General features: G+C 36.2%; 1 protein-coding gene across 1 annotated transcript; it reads right to left on the bottom strand.

Moving 5' to 3' along the window:
• Positions 1 to 5,623: 5,623 nt before the first annotated feature.
• LOC125106963 (NKG2-C type II integral membrane protein-like) lies at positions 5,624 to 21,969 on the bottom strand. The gene is made up of 7 exons (XM_047741525.1): positions 21,571 to 21,969; positions 20,963 to 21,043; positions 20,497 to 20,550; positions 19,682 to 19,785; positions 19,416 to 19,478; positions 5,986 to 6,086; positions 5,624 to 5,744 (listed from the first exon to the last, which is right to left on the bottom strand). Exons 1-7 carry the CDS (start codon positions 21,638 to 21,640, stop codon positions 5,624 to 5,626), a joined length of 594 nt encoding a protein of 197 aa, XP_047597481.1. The 5' UTR covers positions 21,641 to 21,969.
• Between the last annotated feature and the right edge of the window lie 2,649 nt (positions 21,970 to 24,618).

Genomic DNA, 24,618 nt, shown 5'->3' with positions numbered 1-24,618 from the left:
CTCTCCCAAGCAATCTACACATATTCAATGCAATCCCTATCAAATACCATCAGAATTTTTCACAGAGGTAAAACAAACAATCCTGAAATTTGTGTGGAATAAGAAAAGCCCCCAAATAGCCAAAATAATGTTTAAAAAGAAAACCAAAGCCTGAGGTGTCACAATTCTGGACCTGATACTGTATAACAAAGCTATTATCATCAAGACTATATGAGCCTCTTCTTCTTCTTCTTCTTTTTTTTAAGATTTATTTTTTCATTTGAAAGGGGGGTAGGGGCAGAAAACAAGGGATAGCGAATCTTAAGCAGACTCTGTGCTAAGCATGGAGCTGGACACAGGCTGAATTCCATGACCCTGAGATCATGACCTGACCAAAAATCATGAGTCAGTCACTTAACTGACTGAGCCACCCAGGCGCCCCTCCATGACCCTTTCTACTCTGACTTCACACCTGACTAACTCCTTTAAAATTGTGTTCCATGCTTATATATCTCCAGTGCATTTGGTGGATCCCCACTTAAGCTCACTCCACCAAAGTCTTCTCATGTCTTCTTATGGGTACATCTAAGACATTAAGCATCTTTTTTTAGAAGTATGTAGGTATGTAAAAAATTATTTAAGAGAAAATTGGGATGTATTCCACATCAGAATGTTAATATTAAAGAGCTTCTCTCTTTTCATTTTTCTCCATGGTAAGAAATACATCTGTGTAGATGGGATACTCAACACTGGAAAGAAAAGGGCATTTTAGTGTCTTCTTCCCTTAGGCCCCAGTAGGTTCCCCAAACCTAGAAAACAAGCAGACTATCTTGCCAAACTTTGAAAATTCCTTTAAAAATGTCTTCAAATCCAAAAGAGACCATTATGTATGTCCAAAGTAACACAATGGGTGAGGAGACTGGGGTTCTTGACCAATAAGAGAAAGAATAGTAACTGCAACTTGATTTCAAAAATGGAAATTCATGTCTAGAAACATTTACTCTTGTTTAGTGTTCATACATGATATGTATTGAATTTTCAAAATCCTGTTTTGAAATGCAAATATCTTTTTGCACAACAAAGGAAACACTCCACAAAACCAAAGACAATGGATAGAATGGCAGAAGATATTTGCAGATGTCTTATCAGATAAAGGGCTAGTATCTAAAATCTATAAAGAATTTATCAAACTCAACACCCAAAGAACAAATAATCCAGTAATAAATGGGCAGAGGACATGAACAGACTTTTCTCCAAGGCTGACATACAAATGGTTAACAGATAGATGAAAAAATATTCAACATCACTTGGCATCAGGTGATGCCAAAATCAGAATGAGACACAACCCCCACCCTAGTCAGAATGGGTAAAATTAACAAGTTAGGAAACAACAAGTGTTTGCGAGGATGCTGGGAAAGGGGAACCCTCCTACACGGTTGGTGGGAATGCAAGCTGGTACAGACACTCTGGGAAACAATATGGATGTTCCTCACAAAGTTGAAAATAGAGTTACCATATGACCTAGCAATTGCACTCTTGGATATTTACCCCAAAGATACAAATGTAGTAATCCGAAGGGGCGCCTGCACCCCAATGTTTATAGCAGCAATGTCCACAATTGCCAAACTATGGAAAGAGTCCAGATGTACATCAACAGATGAGTGGATAAAGAAGATGTGGTATTTATACACAGCAGAATATTACTCAGCCTTGAACAAAAAAAAAAGAAATCCTGCCATTTGCAATGACATGGATGGAACTAGAGTGTCTTATGTCAAGCAAAACAAGTCAATCAGAGAAAGAAAATTAAATGATCTCACTCATATGTGGAATAAAAAAAAAACAGGATCATAGGAGAAGGAAGGGAAAAATAAAGATGAAATCAGAGAGGGAGACAAATTATAAGAGACTCATAACCATAGGAAACAAACTATGGTTTGCTGAAGGGGAAAAGGGTTTGGAGATGGAGTAACCGGGTGATGGACATCAGAGAGGTCATATGATGTAAAGGGCACTGGGTATTATATAAGAACAATGAATCAATGAACTCTATCTCTGAAACCAATAATACACTATATGTTGATTGAATTTAAATAATTTAAAGAGTTAAATATATTGACACAAAAAAAGAATGGCAGAGGAAACTAAAAGAAATTGATAAAAGCTGATCAAGTTTGGAAAAATGCAGATATATTTGATGTGTATGATGAAGTAGGTTAAGTCAGATTATATTTATTGTTTTTTTCTTTTTCATAAAGTTTTTATTTATTTATTTGACAGAGAGAAAGAGAGAGAGACAGAGAGACAGAGAGACAGAAAGAGAGGAGAGAGAGATCACAAGCAGTTGAAGTGGCAGAGGGAGAGGGAGAGGTAGGTTTCCCACTGAGCAGGGAGCCTGATGCAGGACTCAATCCCCAGACCCTGGGATCATGTCCTGAGCCTAAGGCAGAGGCTTCACTGACTGAGACACCCAGTTTCTCTAGTCAGATGATATTTCTGATGCCCAGTTAAACTTCTATATTGTAACAAAAGAGACTGGATGGGTGGAAGGAAGAAGACAGTTTCAGAGCTTCAGTTTTCTCGGAAATCAGTTTTTATTGGATATTTGGAAAAGTAAAATATGAAGATATCTCATATAGCAAGAACTTCATGTGGTTAGGCTGCATTTTAAGGATCTTCAGATCTTACATTATAATTTCTTAGATCAGCCCTATGAGGTGACTACTATTATAGTTACCATGTCACAGGTGATAGAAACGAAGCATCAAGTTCTTAAGTCAAAATGACTAATGTAGTGAATACTTGTGTATCAAGAGGTACTGTTCAAATAATCTAAGTAACTCTGTGAATAAGATGCTGTATCTATTATATTTTCCAGGACTCAGGATACTGACCTAGAGCAATCATGAAACTGACTCACAGACCCAGAGAGTGCATTTACGAATTACATTGAAGAGGCCCGGTTTCATTGCCAATGTCCTTAAACTTTACCCCATACTTCTTATTCCCATTTATAAACTGATTAAGGTTCCTGGTGCAAGCATCTATATGATGATGTTTACCACCATAGGGAAGTATGAGCAGTTTGGCACAGAGGAAGCAAAAACAAGAAAGTACCCAATTTTCCATCTATTTTCCAATATTTTTCTTTTACAAACAAGCTTTGCTATCTCGTGAAATATAATGAGAAAATATCCCTATAGTTATTATGGTAGATTAGGTTCTTGTTCAATGAAACTACATGTCTTCCATCTGAGCACTTTGAAAGGCATAAAACCTGCAGAAAGTCAATGATAATTTTGGCCATGTGACTTGTTTTCACAACCTCATGTGAGTGTGAATGTGATATTTTTGAGTTTAGGTCCAGGCATTAAGAAGCACATTTCTCCTAGCTGCTAATCTCTGCTATAAGATGTCATATATCAGGTATCCTGCTCTTCTAAGAATAAAATACACCCAAAAGTTCTGATCTGAATCTGTAGTCTGGAGCCAAGCCCATGCATGCCAAGCCTTGATCAACTAAAACCCAGCCAAAGCACAAACCGGTGAATGAGAAAAAAATGTTTATTTTACAATGTCATTGCAATCTTGGTTTGTTTGAGCATAACGTCAGCAAACAGTTACAGCTAGCATTTACATATTATATGAATTTTATTTTGAATATTCATAAAACTTCTCAATAGGAGTATAAGGAAAGAGTACAGAGAGTGTAAAGAATATGTGTACTGAGTAGTGGCTCAGTGGCTCACTTACACTGAGTAGTGGCTCAGTCAGATAAGCATCTGCCTCATGCTCACGTCATGATCTGGCTCTCTTTTCAGTGGGGACCTTGCTCCTCCCTCTGACTGCTGCTTGTGCTCTCTCTCTGCCAAATAAATAAATAAATAGATCTCAAAAAAATAGTATGTGCAAAAATATTTACCTATATTCAAATTAATAAATGTATAAGAACTATTAATTTTTTTGCAAGTAATAATCAAGTTCAATCTCTCGCCCTCTTGTAATTGAACAAGGGTAGAAATATCTGAATCATTACTAAATTACTAAAGTGTTTCAGGAATTCTGGCATTAACTAGCTGTTTGACCCATACAGTATCTTTACACTTTTATTCCTGTTTTCTTCATTTTTTAACATTTTATTTTTTACATCAAAATGTCTTCTAGCCTGGGTAAGGATGACAGAGTGGGGATTGGAATATTTAATAAAACAAGATGGCTTCTAAAATATCTGAAATCCAGGTAAGAAGGAAAACAACACACAAGAAAAAGTGGTGAAGGACACTGGTTATTAATGATTGAGAAGACACCAATCTCTACCAAAAAATGAACCTAATTTTGATAGTACAGGACTAAAAGAGAGTCAGAAGATAGCTGTTTATTCCATTCTCTGAGGACGTGGGGCAGGTGGGAATGGCTCTTACATAGCAATCCTGTGATTGTTGCATGATCACCCTGAGTGTCTGTTCACAATTTGGTACTCTCAGCTCTAAATCTACCCACCCCTCTGTGCCCTGTTCTCAGAAAATGGAGTTCTCTTCCTTGTCAGCTCACATGAGTTTGAGTTCTGTCAATAAAGGCAATGGAGAGACACAGCAGGAAGGGGTCTTCTGGTTTCATGGTGTTTTCAGGGTGTTTGGCGGCTATGGCTTGGTTATCTGCTGCATGCAGGCAGGAAGTCCTGTGTATTCAGCCTCCAGCAAGTACTTGTGGCCAGTCCCAGTCAAAGCTTCCTGCCCTAGCTCCATCCCTCCTAACAGGGTTCTTCCTGCCTGCCAGTCACAGCCTGAGATCCAGCCTTACTAATTTCAGCCTGTGGACTGTGGAGCTGTCCTGTCCCAGGTCAACGCAGTGAGCATGTCTGCCATGAAGCCTGGTGTGGCCGCATTGTCTTCAATGACAACTAAATCCCCTCTCCAGAGAGCAGATGTGGTTTCCCAGTAATCTCTCCCTTGGGTACTCTCCTTTAACTCTAAGAAATTCTTTATGATTTTCTTCATTTTAGAACTTTCCTCTTAGTAGGCTTTCCCTTACAAATGGATAATAATTGTTTACATCAATCTTCCTCTGGTTTCTGTTCCTGAGTCAATTCTGGTGGGTAATTTTGGCACCCAGGGTTGTTCAACCCTTACTTGCAGGCCATTTAAGGGCTAGGACAAACCAATTGATTTGGAAATATGAGTGGATTGATGACCTTATGGAAGACTTTACAATAACAGTGCTTGATATTATAATTTGTACTTTATTATTTAACAAATAACAAAAGCATACAAAATGTAGAATATGTATATGAGCATATATATTTTTTACATTAATAAAATTAAGAAGGAAAAACAGTTCTATGACACCAAGGGGGAAACCTCAGGTACACTTTGGGCTTTGTGTAATTATGATGCAAACTTCAGGTTCCTTCATGGTAACAAACGAACCATTCTAGTGAATGATGCTGATAACAGGCAACGCCATGCACATGTGCATACGGGGACAATGGAGGATAGCTCTGTACCTTCTTTTCAATTTTGTTGTGAACCTAAAATTGTTCAAAAATAGTATCTGAAAAATATCTGGGAAAATTGTATGCCTTTTGAAGAAATGAGAAATATCTTCTTTATAGGTGGTGAGGTAGTGTTATACCAAAATTAGGTAACTAAAATGCCCAATGCTTACAAACATATATTTTTAGATCTAAACAGTTTTCAAAAGATCTTATGTTTGAGTCAAAGCTGAAAAATGAACAATTCTTGTCACTTGCTGAAAAAACTGATGACCTGAAATACAGAGAATTATATCTTATTACTCTTAAAAATATAAATCACAATGTTTTAGACAATAAACAGCTTATGTAAAGTAATAGGTGTACATCTGAATCTGAATATTTCCCATATCATTCTGCTATGGAAACACTTTAACAATTGTGTTATAGAATTATTCACGTACTGTACTGATTCTTTGTAAGATTAGTCCTCTTAAGGCATAAAATACAAAAGTTGTCAACAAACCTATGGTTTAGGAAAGAAGGCCAAGGCTTTTGGACACAGAGGTGAATTAATATTGATATTCTGGGAAACTCTACTAATCCATGAAGAACAAGTGAAGAGGCCGAGCAAACCCTAAGACAACACAATTTTTTAAGAAGTCAAATAAAATCTCTTACTTGAATTTGTAATAACAACCACAGTTATTTTTTTCTTACTTTATAAAATCTTTCACATTTTCATATAGTGTTACACACTGAACATGTTATAAAAATATCTTAAGTGAGGAGGACAACCATATAAAAATAACAATTTCAGGTTTCTGATAATTTATCGAGAGTTAATAATATTTTGTGAAATATCTATTATCAAAATCTCCTAGAGATTCAAGTAAGAAGAAGCACATCTCTAGTCTTCTTGCCCAGCATTGCTCACATGCCTCCCTACCCAACCACCATAGCTCAGTCGTCCAGAAGCTTGTGAGTCCACAATTTGGAGAAGTTGCAGAAAGCAATGGTGCTGGTGCCACAGGGGAGACTCAGTTAACAGCGGGGAAAGGACTGAAATATCCCACTGACTTTTCAGCTCATGATTTCGCTTGGTATGAATGAGGAAAACCCATACTTTTACTAGCCAGAGGTTGTAGTTTTTTGTCAAGCATTGTGACCCCCATAAGTATAATGAGAAGGTACTCTAAGGTAAAGTAGAACTGAAGAGATGACATTAGCTCTCTAAACACTCCTGGCTGATGGAAAAAATATGGGAATGGGGAGAGGAGACCAAGGTGCACCTAGAAGAAAGTAAAAGCTGAAGGAGGCTTGAGAACTGTTGGAAAGTTATGAGGACTCCCTACACTCTCTCTCACACACATACAGACTCACACACACACACACACACACACACACACACACACATATCACATGGCAGAGGGTGGAAGCCCTGCTGACTTGTGTGCAGTATTTGAGCACAGTCTTTAAAAATTTGGTGGTTCATTTCTAAACTAAAAAAATTACAAGGATCATACCCAGGAAGATAGGCTAAAAAAAGGTAAACAATACAAATTTGGAAAAACTGAGCAAAAAATATCAGGAGGCCAACTTTAGAGAAGATTCTGCAGTAAAGTTTATGCAACTTATAAGAAAATAATAAATCTAAGAAAAATAAAATAGGATTCATGTTCAGTAAACTATGTTATCAAAAATGTCTACCAAGAAAATTAAGAAATGGGGCACCTGAGTGACTCTTTTGGTTAAGCAGCCAACACTTGATTTTGGCTCAGGTCTTGATTTTGGGGTCCTGGAGTTGAGCACCACATCAGGTTCCATGGCAGCATGGAGTCTGCTTGGGATTCTCTCTGTCCCTCTCCTCTGCTCCTCCCCCAACTTGCACTCTCTCTCTTTCACTCTCTCTCTCTCTCTCACTCTGTCTCTAAAATAAAGTAAATATATTTTTAAAAAGAATTAAGACATTTAAAGAAATACTGGAAAATATCTCCCTATTAAAAGAAAGCATAGGCCAATAAAAATTTCTACTGGGATAAGATATTACATTTATTAGAAAAAGTATTTTTTTTTAAAGATTTTATTTATTTATTTGACAGACAGAGATCACAAGTAGACGGAGAGGAAGGCAGAGAGAGAGAGAGAGGGAAGCAGGCTTCTTGCTGAGCAGAGAGCCCGATGTGGGACTTGATCCCAGGACCCTGAGATCATGACCTGAGCCGAAGGCAGCGGCTTAACCCACTGAGCCACCCAGGCGCCCCTAGAAAAAGTATTTTAAAGTAATATTTATAAATAATGTAAATTATAAAGAAACAATGTTCAAATAAAGTGAATATATGATAGCAGCAACATAGCAAGTAGGAAATAGCAATAGAAAAATAAAACTATATGAATAAACCCCAGAAAATTCTGAGTTACTTGCATACTTGAAATGAAAAGTTCACTTATTGTCTCTACAGAAAATGTGATATGCAGAAGAAAGAGTTGATGAAATTGAGGAAGGAGTAACAGAATTTATTCATCCTATAAGATGAGAGAGAAAAAAGAGAGAAAAATTAATAGAGTTCATAATCTTCAAAACAGCTTCAGGAAATCCAGCATAGTTCTGAGTACAAACTGAGAAAAACAGAGGCAGGAAAAAGTTGAACAACAATCTTAAGTCATGATGAATGTACAACTTATTAAATATTTAAAAAAATATTTATGGACACCACAGGCTAGGAAACTACTAATAAGATGAACACTACAAATCCACATCTCAAGATGTCATGATGACACGAGCAAAAATCATTTGCAAACCCAGACAAAGAAATGCTCTTGAGGGAACAGGGTAGATTATGAGGTGACTTAAGTCAGTGTGAACATCAGGGAATGGGTGATAATATCCTCCACTCCTGCAGCCTTAGACCACATCATCTACCACAGAATCCGTATCTGCCCTACACACTATTTAGACCGGAGGAGGATACAATCCTCAAAACAAAGGAATGAAAAGCCCCAGGCCCTAAAATCCTGTATAGAACCAATCTTCAAAATACATCCAGACACATAATCCACATATATTCATTTTTTATATGGTGACAAGTCAATTCAATAGGGAAAGGACAGGATCTTTCATAAATGATGATGGGAAATTGACTATTCACATGTAAAAGAATGAAGATGGAGGCTAACATTTGCACCATGTACAAAAGTTAACTCAGAATGGACTGAAGACCTAAACATAAGATGTAACATTATTACATTTCTTGAAGAAATCATGGAGAAAAGTAAACATTATGTTTGGCAAAGATTTCTTGGGTATGCCACCAAAACCTCAGACCACAAAGGAAAAGTCCCCTGTAGGCAAATGTGGAACATCAAAACATTTTTGTGCATTGAAGGGCGTGATCACCAAAATAAAAAGACAGAATGGGACAAAATGCTTGCAAATCATACATCAGAGGAGGGGTTCATATGCAAAGTATATAAAGAATACAACAAGTCAGTAAAAACAACAAAACCAAATAACCAAATAATTAAAAATAACCAAATAATTAAAAATAGGCAAAGACGGGGCACCTGAGTTGGTCAGTCGTTAAGCGTCTGCATTTGGCTCGGGTCATGATCCCAGGGTCCTGGCATCGAGCCCTGAGTAGGACTACCGGCTCTGCAGGAAGCCTGTTTTTCCCTCTCCCACTCCCTTGTGTTCCCTCCCTTGTGGTCTCTCTCTCCGTGTCAGGTAAAATCTTCAAAAAATAAAATTAAATTAAATTAAAAATGAGCAAAGGAATTGAATAAACTTTTTTTCCCAAAAAAAATACACAAATGGTCAAAAATCTTATGAAAAGATGCTTAATATCCCTAATATCCCTAATCCCTAAAAGAAATGCAAATAAAAACCACAATATGATATCTCCTCATACTCCTTAGGATGGATACTATAAAAAAAAATGTCAGTGACAAGGAGGAAATAGAGGACCCTTGTACACTGTTGTTGGAAGTACTAATTGGTCAACCATTGTGAAGAAGTGTATGGAACTTCTTTAAGAAATTAAATGAATCAGCAATCCCACATGTAGGAAAATACCTAAAAGAATTGGAAGCAAGATCTCAAAAAGCTCTCTGTGCACCCATGCTCACTGCAGCACTATTCACAAGACCAAGTGGTAGAAGCAGCCCATGTGTCCACTGAGGGAGACATGGATCAAGAAAACATAAGACACACATGACAGCATAATAATATTCAGCCTCAAAAAGGAAGAAAATTCTATCACATGAGTGAAACTTCAGGACTTTGTGTTAAATGAAATAAACCACCCACACACACACAAACACACACAAGACACACGCACAAGATGCATGGTTCCACTTATATGAAGTATCTAAAGTAGTCAAACTGAGAGAAACAGAAAGAAGAATAGTGATTGAGGGAAAAGTATAGAAAGGAAATTATTGTTCAGTGAGTAGAGAGTTCCAGTTTGACAAGGTGAAAGTTCTAGAGATCTGCTGGACAACAATGTGAATATACTTATTGCTCCCAAACTGTGTGCTTAAAGTTGGTGAAGATGTGTGGTATAGTTAAATGTAATGTAAGATGTGAGACAGTGTATGATTCCCACTAGATGACAGTCTGGAAAAAACTAACTCTGGATACAGTTGAAAAGATCAGTGTTTAAAAGGGTTTAGCCAGAAGGAAAGATGGATAGGTGAAGCAAGGATTTTAAGGCAGCAAAACTATTCTATATAACTTCATAATGGTTGATACTTGTCATTATATATTTCTCCAAACTCATAAAATGCACAAAAAAATCCACTATAGTCTTTAGTGATAAAGATGTGTCAATATTGTTATATTAACTGTAGCAAATGAACCACTCCACTGAGGAATATTGAAAATGAGAGTCTACCCACAATGCGTGCAGCAGCAAGAGAAAAACTAGTTATTACATTTAGGAAAATAACAATATGACTAATAGATGAATTCTCACCAGTAACAATGAAGAATAAGTGATAAGAAAAGTCATTCAGAGCTAGAAGTACTGAAAAAAAAAAAACAAGAAACAAAACAACTTTGCCCGTATACAAAAACCTCAAACAACCAAACAAACAAAAGTAAAAAGACTTGTCGAACAAGAATTATAAATTCAACAAAACCATCTTTCCAAAAAGAGGGTTCATAGAAGTACCTGGGGGGCTCAATAGGTTGAGTGTCCAAGTCTTGATTTCAGCTCAGGTCATGATATCAGGGTCCTGGGATTGAGTTCTGTGATAGCCTCCAGGCTCAGCATGAACTTTGCTTTGAGACTTTTTCTCCCTCCCCCTCTGGTCTCCAGCATTCACCCTAAGTCTCTCTCAATAAATAAAAAAGTCTTAAAAAAAAAAGAAGGTACATAAAGACCCCAAGACAAACACAAAACTTAAGAGAATATCTACTTAGTAGAAAAATGTTCTTCACATTAAATGTAAATGATGCTACATATTATTAACCCATATACACAAGAAAGAATAAATCAGTGGAAATGGTAAATATGTCAGTAAATTTTAAAATCTGTGTATATTTATTTTTATTTGCTTTAAAGGATAAGATTATTTAAAGCCATCATTATAAGACTATATAGTTGGATGTATACCAGATACGTTATTATTTTTAGTATTTGTTATTTTTTGTGTGAAATGTTACCGTGAATGCTTCAAGTCACCAATATGAAATCATGAACACAATGTAGGAAAAAACATGTGTAACTGGTGTTCAGAAACCAGTGTCAGCTGGCTTCAGTACAACATGTTTAGAAGTACAGATTTCTGGTTCTATCTGAAAGTAGAGTGTTCCTAAGAAAGTTTTCCTTAGCTGAAATGATGTAAATTGAAGGAAAAAAATCACCATTAATTTATATGGAAAAATTGTTGAGCATTCTCTGATCCAAACAATAACTTCTCGGGTTTTTGTGACGCCTTAAGACACATCTTGCTAATGGTTACACAAAATAAACTAAGATGAAACACAGGACTCAAAACACCATTCCAAGTTATGCTTGTTGGGAGATGCTGAGTATTGTTTCTGAGGAAGGATCCTGACGGGGTCACTCTCCGTGCTTGGGGTGTGAGCTGCCTCTATAACAGAGAACCCAGCACTAAGCACAATTTTCACTTTTTGTTTTTTGCCTAAAAGCAAAAATCCCCTTCAGATTTCTGTTGCTCAGCAAAAACAGATATTACCCTAGGTTTTTCATAAAAGTAAAGTAACATAATGCAAATGTTTGGAAAAGCTGAGGCATACCTATAATAATTAGGGTCAGGAAATGGGTTATGTTACTGTCCATTTAATATATCTTATCAGAATTTAGTCAGAATTCATTTGAAGTAGATGGCGACCAGTTAATAATATATGTGTGAAGAGTCCCATCAGCAAGATGGAGAACTAGGAGGTCCCAATGCTAATCTGCCTCACAACAAATAATAAGAACAATCACTAAACAACATACTAAAAACAGCTCAGGAAAAGCTCTAAACAAAGAAGCAGCAAAAACCTGATAGAGCTCAAAAGTCCAGGATGGCGCCACAGAGAGTAAAGCAAGCATTTTGCTTGTATCCCCCAACCCTCCATTTGGGAGTGATTAACCCCTGCAGGAATCCCCTCAGAGGAAGTCACCACATGGAGAGAAGGAGAGCAGGAGAGTCCAGGAAGTTCCACCTTCGGGGACGTCTGCGGCTTTTGCATCAGAAGTGCCGACCAATGCTGATCCTGATTGATGGAACACCCCAGAGGACCCCACGCTCATCTACTTCCAGAGGCTGGAGCTGTTGCTACTGTGAGACCTGCCTTCAGGGACCCAAGTTGCTACTCTTAGGTTTGGGCACCATAGCATCTCAGCATATATAAGATTAGAGCTGCCTGTGGTTTTTGCCCCCCATGGTCCAGACTGGGGCTCTGTCTCAGCATTACTGGGCAACCTCTGCTACCCTAAGCCCTGCCACCAAGTCCTAAGACATGCTTTGGCAGCCAATAGTGGTAGATGCTGCTGCTGCGCTGAGTCCCACCCACTGGGTCCATGTCAAGCCTCTGGGTCTTCACTGTAAAGGTGCTCCTGCTGCTCTGAACCACACCTCTATCCCAGGCTTGGACTCTGAACTGCCATTGCTAAAACCAGGTTGCTGCGGCTTGGACCCTGTCCTTCACCTATGGAAGTTCAACAGTGGCCCATCATTGCTAGGGCCAAGCAGCCAGTGCTTTGAGCCCCATCTCTTAGGCCCCATAGCAAGGCTCTGAGTCCTCATTGCTGTTACTGTACTGTTGCATCCCAAGACACTCAGTTCCCATTTCACAGCTTAAACTGCCTTTGGAGGCTATGCTGGTAAAGCCTGTGACCAGCTCTCTAGGTCCTGACACATGGCTATGACCAGCCAGCACTCGGTCAAAATATTATCTAACATAATTACAGTGATCATACTGCAATACATAATGTATCAAATGAACACAATGTATGCCTTAAATTTATAGACTACTATATGTCAATTGTATTTCAATAAAAACAAACAGAAGATATATTTGTGATACCTACACTTACTACCAAGGAAATAGTTTAAGAATATAGGTAAGTAAAATAAGTCAAGCAGAGAAAAACAATTTTCATAAGGTCTCATTCATATGTGGAACATAAGGAATAGCGCAGAGGACCACAGAGAAAGAAGGGAAAAAATTGAATGGGCAGAAATTGGAGGAGACAAACCATGAGAGACTCTGGACTCTAGGAAACAAACTGAGGGTTACAAGGGGATGGTGGGGGGATGGGGTAACCAGATGATGCGTATTAAGGAGGTGTTGTGATGAGAGCACTGAGTGCTATAGGCAAATAATGAATTGTTGAACTGTTGGGGTTAATGTAGAACATGAAATCAGCCATAATACCTGGCTTAGTAAAATGCTAACACAGAGGCCACTGAGGGTGAAGGAAGGTTTCCAAGAAGGGTGTGGGTCTTTGGAATGGCAAGGCCTGTGTGACCACTCTGATGTTGGAATGCCTGGGGGGTTGCCTTCTGGAAGCTTTCTTAGCCCAAACAGCTGCTCTGTGATGTATGCATTGTCCCTTAGGCTATGTTTAGCAGAATTCATAGAACATGCAGATTAGCATATCTCATCTTTCCTGTAAACAGATCCTCCTACTTTCAGTAAGACCCCTTGTCACACATCCTGTGCCTAAGAAACAGTGATAAGGATTTGTGATTATACTGAAGGACCAATAAAAGTGGGAGCAAAGAAGAGCAAAGGATCTTCATCTCTGAGCATTGACCCTTTCGCCTTCTCTTCTCTTTCACAGCAAAATTTGGAGTAATTTTTCATCCATTGGTACAGGGATTGCTGGCCATTCCCAGCATTGAACACTACATCAAAAACTAATGGTGTACTGTATGTGGCTAACTGAACATTAAAAAAAAAAAGAGTAGAACTAAGACATTAATAGAGGAATAAAAATGGAACACTAAAATAATATATACTTAATACAAAAGATGTCAGATAACTTGGGAGGTGAAACCAAGATATAATAAATAACAAAATGGCAGATCTAAATCCAACTATCCCAATAATCACACTCATGTGAATAAAATAAATATTTTAGTCAAAAGATAGAATTATCATCTCGAATATAAAAGTAAGATCCATCTACATGCTTTCTGTAACAGACACACTTCAGAGTCAAAGACACAAATAGATTTAAGAAAAGATTAGCAACAGATATACCTGACTAACAGTAACCTTGTAAATGAACAAAAATGGCTATTCTAATACCAAAGTAGCTGTTAAAACAAGAACTATTATTAGAAATTAAAAGAAACATTTCAACATGTTAAGGTTCTCAATATAAGAGGAAGATAAAGCAATGATAAATATAGATTATTCACCTGACAACAGAATCCAGGCCTCAAACAAATGCAATAGAAAATGACAGAATTGGAAGGATACATAACTCAATGAGCAGAGTTGAAGATTTAAAAGTTCTTCCAGACAATCACCAAACCAGGAGCCCTATGGAAGACCGTCAAAGTATAGGAACCAGCTTGACATAACTGACATATATAGAAAGGAGTCTAGGTCATAAACAGGGATCAAACATTTAAAAGATGTAAAATTTCAAAGTATAGCCTCTGAAGACAAAGGAACACATTAGAAGCAACAACAGAAAGAAATGTGGGAAATTCCCAAATATGTGGAAAGTAAACCATTTCTGAAAATTTTCCAATTCAAGGATGGAATCTTTGAAAATACCTTGCACTGGATGATACTAAACTGAGAACATACCAAAACTCTTATGGGGGAACAAAAGTAGTGTGCAAACACAATTTGTAGCTTTGTCATTTATACTCAAAAGGAAGAATCTTATAAAATGCATGATCTGAGTAGCTCCCTCTCAAGAAACTATAAAGAAAAGAGCCAAATAAATTTAGAGAAAGAAGATATGATAAACATGTACTTAGCTGAGAGGTGATTGTGAGATATGTGTATTAGAATGACTCATGGTAGCCCCAAATAGATCAAATACCCAAATATCCAAGGGAATCAACAATAGAATGGATTCTGATTGTAGTAGAATCCAACAATGGAATAGCAAGGAGTTTGGACAGTTTATATCCTCATGCAACTATATGGATGAAGCACACAAGTTTAGCTTCCCCTGAAAATTCCAAGAATAAAATATGCATCTGTATGATTCCATTTATATAAATACTTTTTAAAATGCAGAGAACACGGAAGGGGCATTTTGCAGTACCGGTAAAATTCATTTTCACATTCCAGGCGATGGTGACACTTGAAAATGCAGCCATCAGTTGGCAAGTATCCTATGGGCATCCATCTGTACGTACATTATACCACAACAAATCTATAAGAGAATATTATGAAATATGCAAATATATTTAAAACTAGATGTAAAATTGAAAAAAATCCTACCAAATACAACTTGTGTCAACCAAGTCCAAAAGAAATAAAAATATCAGAAGTATCTTACAACATCTAATACATTTTTATCTGTCACTCAGAAAGCTTTTTGCACTCGGTTACAGAATAGTTAGGTGTTTATGAATGAAGAAAATGTGTGACAATTAAAAACCAAAAGACCCTTGTACGGTGTAAGAAGAAGCTAATAAAATATGTGACGTGCATTTTGATGGGAATATTAAAAGAAAGGAAATTACATGTTATGCAATCGCAAATATATTCAGACAATATGTAAAAATAATGGGCTATGGTATAAATAGATTTATTGAAGCAATACCATCCTGAATTTACATTTGAAATGCCATAAACTTGACCTGTCACATTAGCAGAGTAAAGAAAGTCAAATGATGTGATATCTCTGTTGCAGAAGGCAACTGATAAAATACATAATGAGTTTAGTAAAATAGATTATAAAGTGCAAAAATTATAGCAGCATACATATGGAATACAGATTTCAACATGATGCAAAGTCATTTGGTTAAAAGTAAGGTTTTTCAGCAATGTTGTGGAAACAATGGAGTATTCACAGCATTAATAAATATATACTTTATACTGTGCACAAAAATGTTAAAAATTGATCATCCTTAAGTGTAAATTATAAAATTTCAAGAAGATGTATGAGAAAATATGCATGGCCTAAAGTTGGGCAAACATTTCTTAGAACACCAAACACATGATCCATAAAAGAACAAATTAATGAAGTGTAGTTGATCAGGATAATTTCTACTTTTTGAAGAGAAAAGAAAGATAAGTCATAGCCTTGGGAAGAAATATTTGCAAATCATACATCTAATAAAAGCCTTACTACCAAGACACATAAGGGATTATTCTCAAAATACAATAACAGAAACTAAAAATATAAAGCAATATAAGCAAAATATTTCAATAGATAACTTCATTAAAACACATATATGGGAGGCAAATGAGTACAGTAAAAGATGCCCAACACTATTATTCTTAGGAAAATTCAAATTAAAAAAAAAAAAAACAACTGTAGACCAGATGTCCCTATTTCTCCCACCAAATAGAGCTACCCTGCCCCAGGCATTAAATACAAGACCACATAAGAAGATTCAGACAGGTGATGAAAAAGCTAACAGAATCAGGCACTCCAGACCCGAGGAATGACATGGTGGTGAGTTCCCTAGAATTTTTCTTTCCCTCACATGTCCCAGACTGGTGCCAGAGAGGCTGGCAACTTACAGACACCAAGTGGTACAGACAACTGCCTCCAAAATATTTTTTTCTCTTCGTCAAAATAATGGGAAAAAATGCTAGAAAGAGAGAAAATTTTAGATACTAAGTGCATTATTCCAATAAAAAAACATTGACTATCCAACAAAAATATCACTCAGGAATGCAGGGGAAATCAAGACATTCTGAGATAAGGGAAAACTAAGAAGATGTGTCAGCACCAGACTGTCTCTGAAAGAACTGCTAAAGGGAATTGTCTAAACAAAAATTAAATGATAAAAGTAGGAATCTTGAATCATCAGGAAGAAGGAGACAACAAAAGAATAAAACTATCATTCTTAGGTCTATTGGACTTTGCTTCACCTCTTGTGTTATCTAAATTCTTTGATATTTGAAGCAAAATCATCAGTTGAAGCAAAATTATAACATCCATGTGATTCTCAATGTAACTAGAGAAACATTTAAGACAATTATAGTAGAAATGAGACACAGTAAAGGGACATAAAGGAAGGAAAGGTTCTACATTTTACTCAAAGTGCTGTGGGTTGTGATAAACTGTGTAGACTGATATATGTGTATATAATTATCTATACAGGGATATCTAATATTTATACTATTTACAGAAAGCAGATTAGAACATATATGGCATATATAAAAATTTATATGTATAAAGTTATGTATGAAGAAAAGATCTACAGTACTGTAAATTATGCTCTATCAATAGGTCATGATGTAGAAAAGTGTAACCTTCACTTTTATCTCAGAGCATCATAAACACAGCATCACAAAAAATAAATAAACCTTAATTAAAAGTTAAAAAATAAAGAAACAAAGAAAAAAAGGTAAACCCAGGGGCACCTGGGTGGATCTGTGGGTTAAAGCCTCTGCCTTTGGCTCAGGTCATGATCCCAGGTTCCTGGGATTGAGCCCCACATCGGACTCTCTGCTCAGTTGGGAGCCTGCTTCCCCCGCTCTCTGCCTGCCTCTGCCTACTTGTGATCTCTGTCTGTAAAATGAATAAATAAAATATTAAAAAAAAAAAAGAGAAAGGTAAATCCAGGAGGTAATATAGGAAATTATATTCAAGAACTTTGACCAACTTTTGAAATAGGTCCAAAATAATCACTAACACCCAGAATAATCAATTGGACCATGGTAACATTAAAATTTTGGTCATTAAAAGACTTCAATAGGGCAATAAAAATGCAAGTCACAGCTATTTCCACCTCATAAACTCAAAAAAGCTCTCATATCTAAAATACGACAAGGTCTTAGAAGGGAAAAGAAAACACCATCTAGGAGAAATGAACAAGAGACACACTTGAGTACTTCTCATCCTCACTGAGGAGAATGTCCAAATGATTCACAGCCCACAAAAATGATACCGTTATATGACCATCAGAACTTATTGTATTAATTTTTCTGAGACTATTGAGTTTTGGATAAAAGAACTCTTCTGTACAATGTGTATTTATGCAATAAACTAGAAAAGTGTATGGATAATTAAACATGCTGAACAACACAAAAAACTTTGAGCATGCAATTTCATACTAATGAAGAAGAAAATGTATTATAATTGTATGTTAATACAATTATGTATATTATACATTAATTTTTTGTTATGACAAATGCAATATTTATAATCCATAAATATACTATATTCTATGTGGTTAGGTATAATAAATTATTATAAATACAATTTGTAGGAAAAAAAGATATAAAGGCTGGGGTGAGTGGGTGGCTCAGTTGGTTAAGGGTCTGACTCTTGTTTTCAGCTCAGGTCATGAGCTCAGGGTCATGAGATCCAGCTCTGAGCTGGGCTCTGTGCTCAGCACAGAGTCTGCTTGAGATTTTCTGCCTCTCCCTCTCCATCTGCCCTTCCCAACACCCTCTCTCACTCAAATAAATAAACTATCTAATATTTTTTAAAAGACATAGAAAAGACTTTTCATAAAAATAATTTTTTATAATGCCCACATTCTAAAAAGGAACTAAATTTCTGAGGATAGATCCTCAGAAGGTCCTATTCATACAAGACAGCAGCAGTAAAAATTCACAAACTACAGACAAATGCGATAATATACATGGATTACAAATATCAGACGTGTGAAAGGAGACACACATAAAAACGCATGCTGCATGATTTCATTACTGAAGTCCAAAAATAATCAAAATATTTCATAATATTAAAGTGGGCAGGACTCCTAGAGGTTCTAAACTTCTCTTTCATGCTCTGATTTGTAATTACATGGTTGTAGCTACTTTCTGATCAATTGTACAATCATATATTTAGTTTCCTTGATAATAATGGTAAAATTAAATAGTAAGGTTATTTCAGGCAAAAGAGCATCTTTGGAAGCATGGTTTTCTATGAAAAGCAAGACCAGGAAAATATCAAATGTACCTTAAAGGTATAAAAATATAAATAAAATATCACAGAGTCAAACTGTGGAATACTAACAGATGTTAAAATAAATAAACTAGAAATATGTACAAAATATGGGTCAACTCTACATATATATATATATATATATATATGTATATATATATATATATTTAAAGATTTTATTTATCCGTTTGAGAGAAAGATAGTGAGAGAGAGCATGAGAGGAGTGATCAGAAGGAGAAGCAGACTCCCCGTGGAGCTGGGAGCCTGATGTGGGTCTAGATCCTAGGACTCTGGGATCATGACCTTAGCTGAAGGCAGGTGGTTAACCAGCTGAGCCACCCAGTGCCCTCTACAAATATATTAACTGGTAGGCTTTCAGTAAAAACTCGAAACATTTGAAATCTTACCATTTCTTCTTCATTCTCTATGTAGAGCAGGGTAGAGTTCTTAGAAACATAGGACAGGGGTGCCTGGGTGGTTCAGTGGGTTAAAGCCTCTGCCTTCGGCTCAGGTCATGATCTCAGGGTCCTGGGATCAAGCCCCGCATCGAGATCTCTGCTCGGGGGGGATCCTGCTTCCCCCTCTCTCTCTGCCTGCCTCTCTGCCTACTTGTGATCTATCTCTGTCAAAGAAATAAATAAAATCTTTAAAAAAAAAAGAAAAAAAAAGAAACACAGGACAACAAACTCTCATTCCATGATTTTCTTTCAGTGCTAATGTAATAACAATTGTTGGAATATGTTATCCACTCTTTTGGACAATGACCACATGGATCAACTAAAGAAAGATTATATTATCCAAAAAGTTTCAAATTTTAAAAATTGCAAATTTACAAATTGCATATGTATACACATATGTATATGACATCCATGTACCCTCACAGCTGGCAAAAATAAAACACAGACACACTCCCAAAAGAGTCAGGCTTCCCTCCCCTAATTTACATGCCCATAAAAGGCAAACACACAAAAAGTCCATATCTATATGTCATTTGAGTCATTGAGCAAAACCACTTTTTTGGAATTACATAATGATTTATCTCTTATCATGTCATAGCAGGAGGAAATTTGAAGCAATTGGTAACAATGAGTAGGGTAATTTTAAAGATTTTTTTTTTAATTTATTTGAGAGCGAGACAGTGAGAGAGAGCATGAGAGAGGAGTAGGACAGAGGGAGAAGATCCCTTTGGATCTGGGGGCCTGATGTGGGACTAGATTCCAGGACTCCGGGATCATGACCTGGGCGGAAGGCAGGTGTTTAACCAACTGAGCCACTCAGGTGCCCAATGGGTATGGTAATTTTAAAGGAGTATTTCTTCATATTGTTGCATAAGAAGGAATACTCTCTTATAATCATTACTTATTAACATCTATTTTCTGAATTTTATAATATATGTTTCCCCTCAAACTCTATGATGATTCTTCACAGTCTAGATGGAGACAAAATATAAACTGTACTTCTATCAGAACTATGAAAATCATTACATACATTTCTGGATTCTTGTAACAGGGTACGAATTGTTCTGCTGTGGTGTTCCACTACCTAAAAATAAAAATTAATCCTTGTAATAATTCTAGTTTTTCCATTTGAAAATTGGTGTACGTTTAAGATTAGAATATTCTGGAATAAAATTGATTTACTACAATTAACAGTATCATTAATATTTGAGGGTGAATCAATCCAAAACCTTAAACAACCAAACATCGGCAACTCTTAAGAGTATTTCGTTTAGCCAGTCTCAAGAATTAACTTGTGTTTTTCAATTATGTATATATGTATATTTTCTACAATCATTGTTATTTATACTTCTGAAAATTCAGAAAAAGCATTCCACATTTAGTCTAAATGCATACATGAAAAGGAAAGTTCCACTCCTTCATACTTGTAATGCTTAGAGGCACTGATGATCATTAAAATGAAAAGATTTCTCATAGTCATTCAAAGATTTACTCACAGGGAAGAGAACTTATCATTCTTGCTACAATATAGGCCAAGACAAGGCAGGTGATTCCCAAAATCCCAGCAATGAGCTTTTCTAGAGATGACGGCAAATCTGTGGGGAGAGAAATGAAACAGTGAAAGGATGGATGGATGAAGACTAAAGTTTAGACAGTTTACATACAAGAGAACAAAAGATGCACAGGGAATCATAGGTATAAACATGGACAACAAACCCCTACCTACCATTGTAATCTTTCTGTCCATATGCCATTTAATTTTCATTAAACACAATGCTCCATGAGTTGTTTGTTGGTCAAAGACTGAATTACAAAAATGACTGAATAAAGTTAGTCCTCAGATATCAATGAAAATACCCTATTCCAACTTTAAGCTCTCACCAACAAATGAAAATATGTGAGATCATTCCCTACTCTTCCCCACACATCTGCACACCAAGTTCACATCCTAGAACAGTTGTGCCTTGTGCCTTACTGTGTGCTTTATTTTTGCAGGGGTAGTTCTTGTCATTCCCTTGCAGGTCTTCAGAAGCATTTTGAAGATTTAATTCTGCACAGATGATTTCCTGCTCAGTTACTGAACTAGAGCTTTTAGTGCACTTACCTTTTGACTGTTGTCTTCTTGAGTCCTTAACCAGATTTGGTTCTGAGAGGTTTTCTCTTTGGTTATTCATCTCAGCAGCTGAGAGATCTCAGGGCCTGTGCTGTATGAAAACTGGACTGATGTAGTTGACAAACGGTGTAGGTAATGACAAGAGCCCTGCTAGAGTCACACTGGGAGGAGTGTTAGATAAGTGGTAACACTCCTTTGCAGTTGAATGATGTAAAATTCTGGTTCTGATTTCCTCAGAGCTTGAATTAAGTGTTTCATCAGAGAATAAGTGATTTTTAAAGTGTTATTTTATGTTTCTGCAATATTATTGATTGTAGCCATGAAAAGCAACAAATTAGTGAGGAATAAAGAAACTCACAAAGAATGATGCCCTCATTAGCTTAAAGTCAATTTCCATAGACACACTGTTAGAATAACAGGGTTAAAACTAAAATGCTGTTATTAGGAAATAAGGAGATTAATTTTTATGACAATTTTTAAAATCCATGAATGGTTAATGATTGAATGTTGTAAAGTAATTGGAGTAATAATGGTATTAGAATATGCAGGAAATATCTACAGTAAATTAGTTTTATTTGGTGACTTATGTATACTTAGTAAAAGGGGATGAGGTCTTATTAAATGACCTTTCAAATTGAATGATTATAGAATTCTGGAAATCATTAAATTTTAGAGAAATAATGTACATTGTAAAAAATGGTACATGGCACACTAAAACTTATCCAAAATCTAAACAATGCTGTTAACATATACAGGAAATTCCTGCAGTAAATTAGTTTTATTTGGTGACTTCTGTATACTTAGTAAAATGTGTTGAGGTCTTATTAAATGACCTTAAATTTGAATGATTGTAGAATTCTGGAAATAATTAAATTTTAAAGAAATACTGTATATGGTGAAAAATACTACATGACACATGGGGCACCTGGGTGGCTCAGTGGGTTGAAGCCTCTGCCTTCGGCTCAGGTCATGATCTCAGGGTCCTGGGATCGAGCCCCCCCGTCAGGCTCTCTGTTCAGCAGGGAGCCTCCTTCTTCCTCTCTCTCTGCCTGCCTCTCTGCCTACTTGTGATCTCTGTCTGTCAAATAAATAATTAAATATTAAAAAAAAACATACTACATGACACACTACACTTATCCAAAACCTAAATAATACTGCTGAAAACCAAAAGAAGACAATAATAGAAAAGATTTCTAAAAACCCTTATTTGACACCAGAAAAGGGTAATTGATAATGACCAACATATGCAGGTATAAAATAAAATGACCAACATATGCAAGTATAAAATGATAAACAAAGGTAGAGATCATTTATGGAAGAATAGTGTTGTTCTGAACTCAGAAACAATCTATGGCTATCAAAGGCAGTGAAGGTGGCTTTATTGTGCAAGCAATTGTTATAACTCAAATAAACGTAATCTAGTAATTCACATAATTAGCTCTGCTGTCAGTGAGCTCTAGAATCCCTCCTGGCTCTCAAAGGTACAATACGTGATCTTTTAAAAGTCACTTTGTGTCTAGCTATCTAGACTTACTTATCTTACTTATCTTACTAATTGTATCATTGAGATAAAAATATGTATGCTCTAATACATGTAAAACACTTAAGATTCAAGCAGACTTTTATAAACTCTTATTAATATTAGTTATTTTATTTATATTTTTAACCCATTGCCATATTATTGTTTCTGATTCATATCATACTATATAACGTGATTCACAGGGCTGTCTTCATCAGTGTGGTAAAATCTTTTGCAATGTTTTGTTCATATTTTTTAGAAATCTTGTCTTTATTTAAGGTAAGCTTAAATTAGCACATTAGGAAACTTACCTCTTCCTGATATTAGGAAAAATTAAACAGTTTTATTTTAGAAAGTATATGAAGAATTATATTTGGCCTTCATGATTGCATGTTTTTATTTCAAGAATGTATTTTTAAAGGCTGGGCTAAGTATCAAGTAATACATGAAATTATTTCTATGTTGATGGCAAATCCAAATTAACTGTTCCTTGTCATGCATGATGTTTATGAGATTTCACGTGAAGTTATATGCATTTATAAACCTTTATCATCTTTGAGTGTATACACTTGACTACTTCTCCACAGGCAAGAATATGAATATTTAAAGGTATTCTCTGACAAATATCATATTTATTCCTGTTACCCTGAGTTGTTGGAATAGAGTTAACCAGTGTTCTCTGTGATTCCGTTGTGTATTTGTTGTATCGCATCCAGCATCTGTATCTCCCACTAAGTGAGGTGGCTAGGAGAGAGACAGCAGAGGAGTGACACATACATTCTGTTGGCCAGAGTCCTACATCTTCCACTGAGAGACCAGGTTACTCTTGTTACCAGACAGTATCTGTGGTCTTCACAGACTGCCGGCCCTGTGAGCGCTCAGAGAGGCAATAGTGGAAAAAGTAGATTTCTCTCAATGTATCACTTAAAATTTGAACAGGAAATCCTTACACTTGGGCTGTTTTGAAGACACTTTATCTCATCACACACCTCCAGAACGTCCGAGACTTTCAACTCATACTGTGTCATTTAATTGCGACATGACTCTGAGAAATGTTTATGTTCCACAAGATACTGGGTTCAGAGGCTTGACCACCCATGCTGTTAACTTGCTTCTTTCTCAGTCACAAGTGCTGAGACCTGAAAATTCAGGTCTTTAAAGAGTATCTTGGATCTGTCAGTTCTATTTTTACCCATTGCTAAGTCTTGGCATAACGTGCTTCTTTCCCTTACACTCTCCTTACGTCATTTCTATTATAATGGGAAAAATCTGAAAACATCATCCCATTAGAATAGGAAATTACTGATATTTACCTCCAACTATTTTGAGTAACTACTACATTTTCAGCTTTATGGTAACTGTTGCTATTATCAATTCCCAAACTGTTCTCAATTTTTCTGCCCTAGTTTTTTAGATTCCTACCTTCAACTTTATTATTTGTAAATAAGTTATTTAAATTTCACATGATAAAAATAAATGTCTCTGGGAAGGTTAAAACTTTAGACAATATTCAACTATGT

Source organism: Lutra lutra, chromosome 8, assembly GCF_902655055.1.
Source record: "Lutra lutra chromosome 8, mLutLut1.2, whole genome shotgun sequence".
Taxonomy (NCBI): Eukaryota; Metazoa; Chordata; class Mammalia; order Carnivora; family Mustelidae; genus Lutra; species Lutra lutra.
This window is presented reverse-complemented; position numbering and strand designations above follow the sequence as displayed.

Coding starts and splice junctions, on each gene's coding strand:
- LOC125106963 (XM_047741525.1), bottom strand. CDS start 21,640: ATGAATAACCAAAGAGAAAACCTCTCAGAACCAAATCTGGTTAAGGAC. Junction 20,551..20,962: donor AATGATAAGTTCTCTTCCCT/GTGAGTAAATCT, acceptor TTTTATTTTTAG/GTAGTGGAACACCACAGCAG. Junction 5,745..5,985: donor AAAGCCTTGGCCTTCTTTCC/TAAACCATAGGT, acceptor TCTGTATTTCAG/GTCATCAGTTTTTTCAGCAA.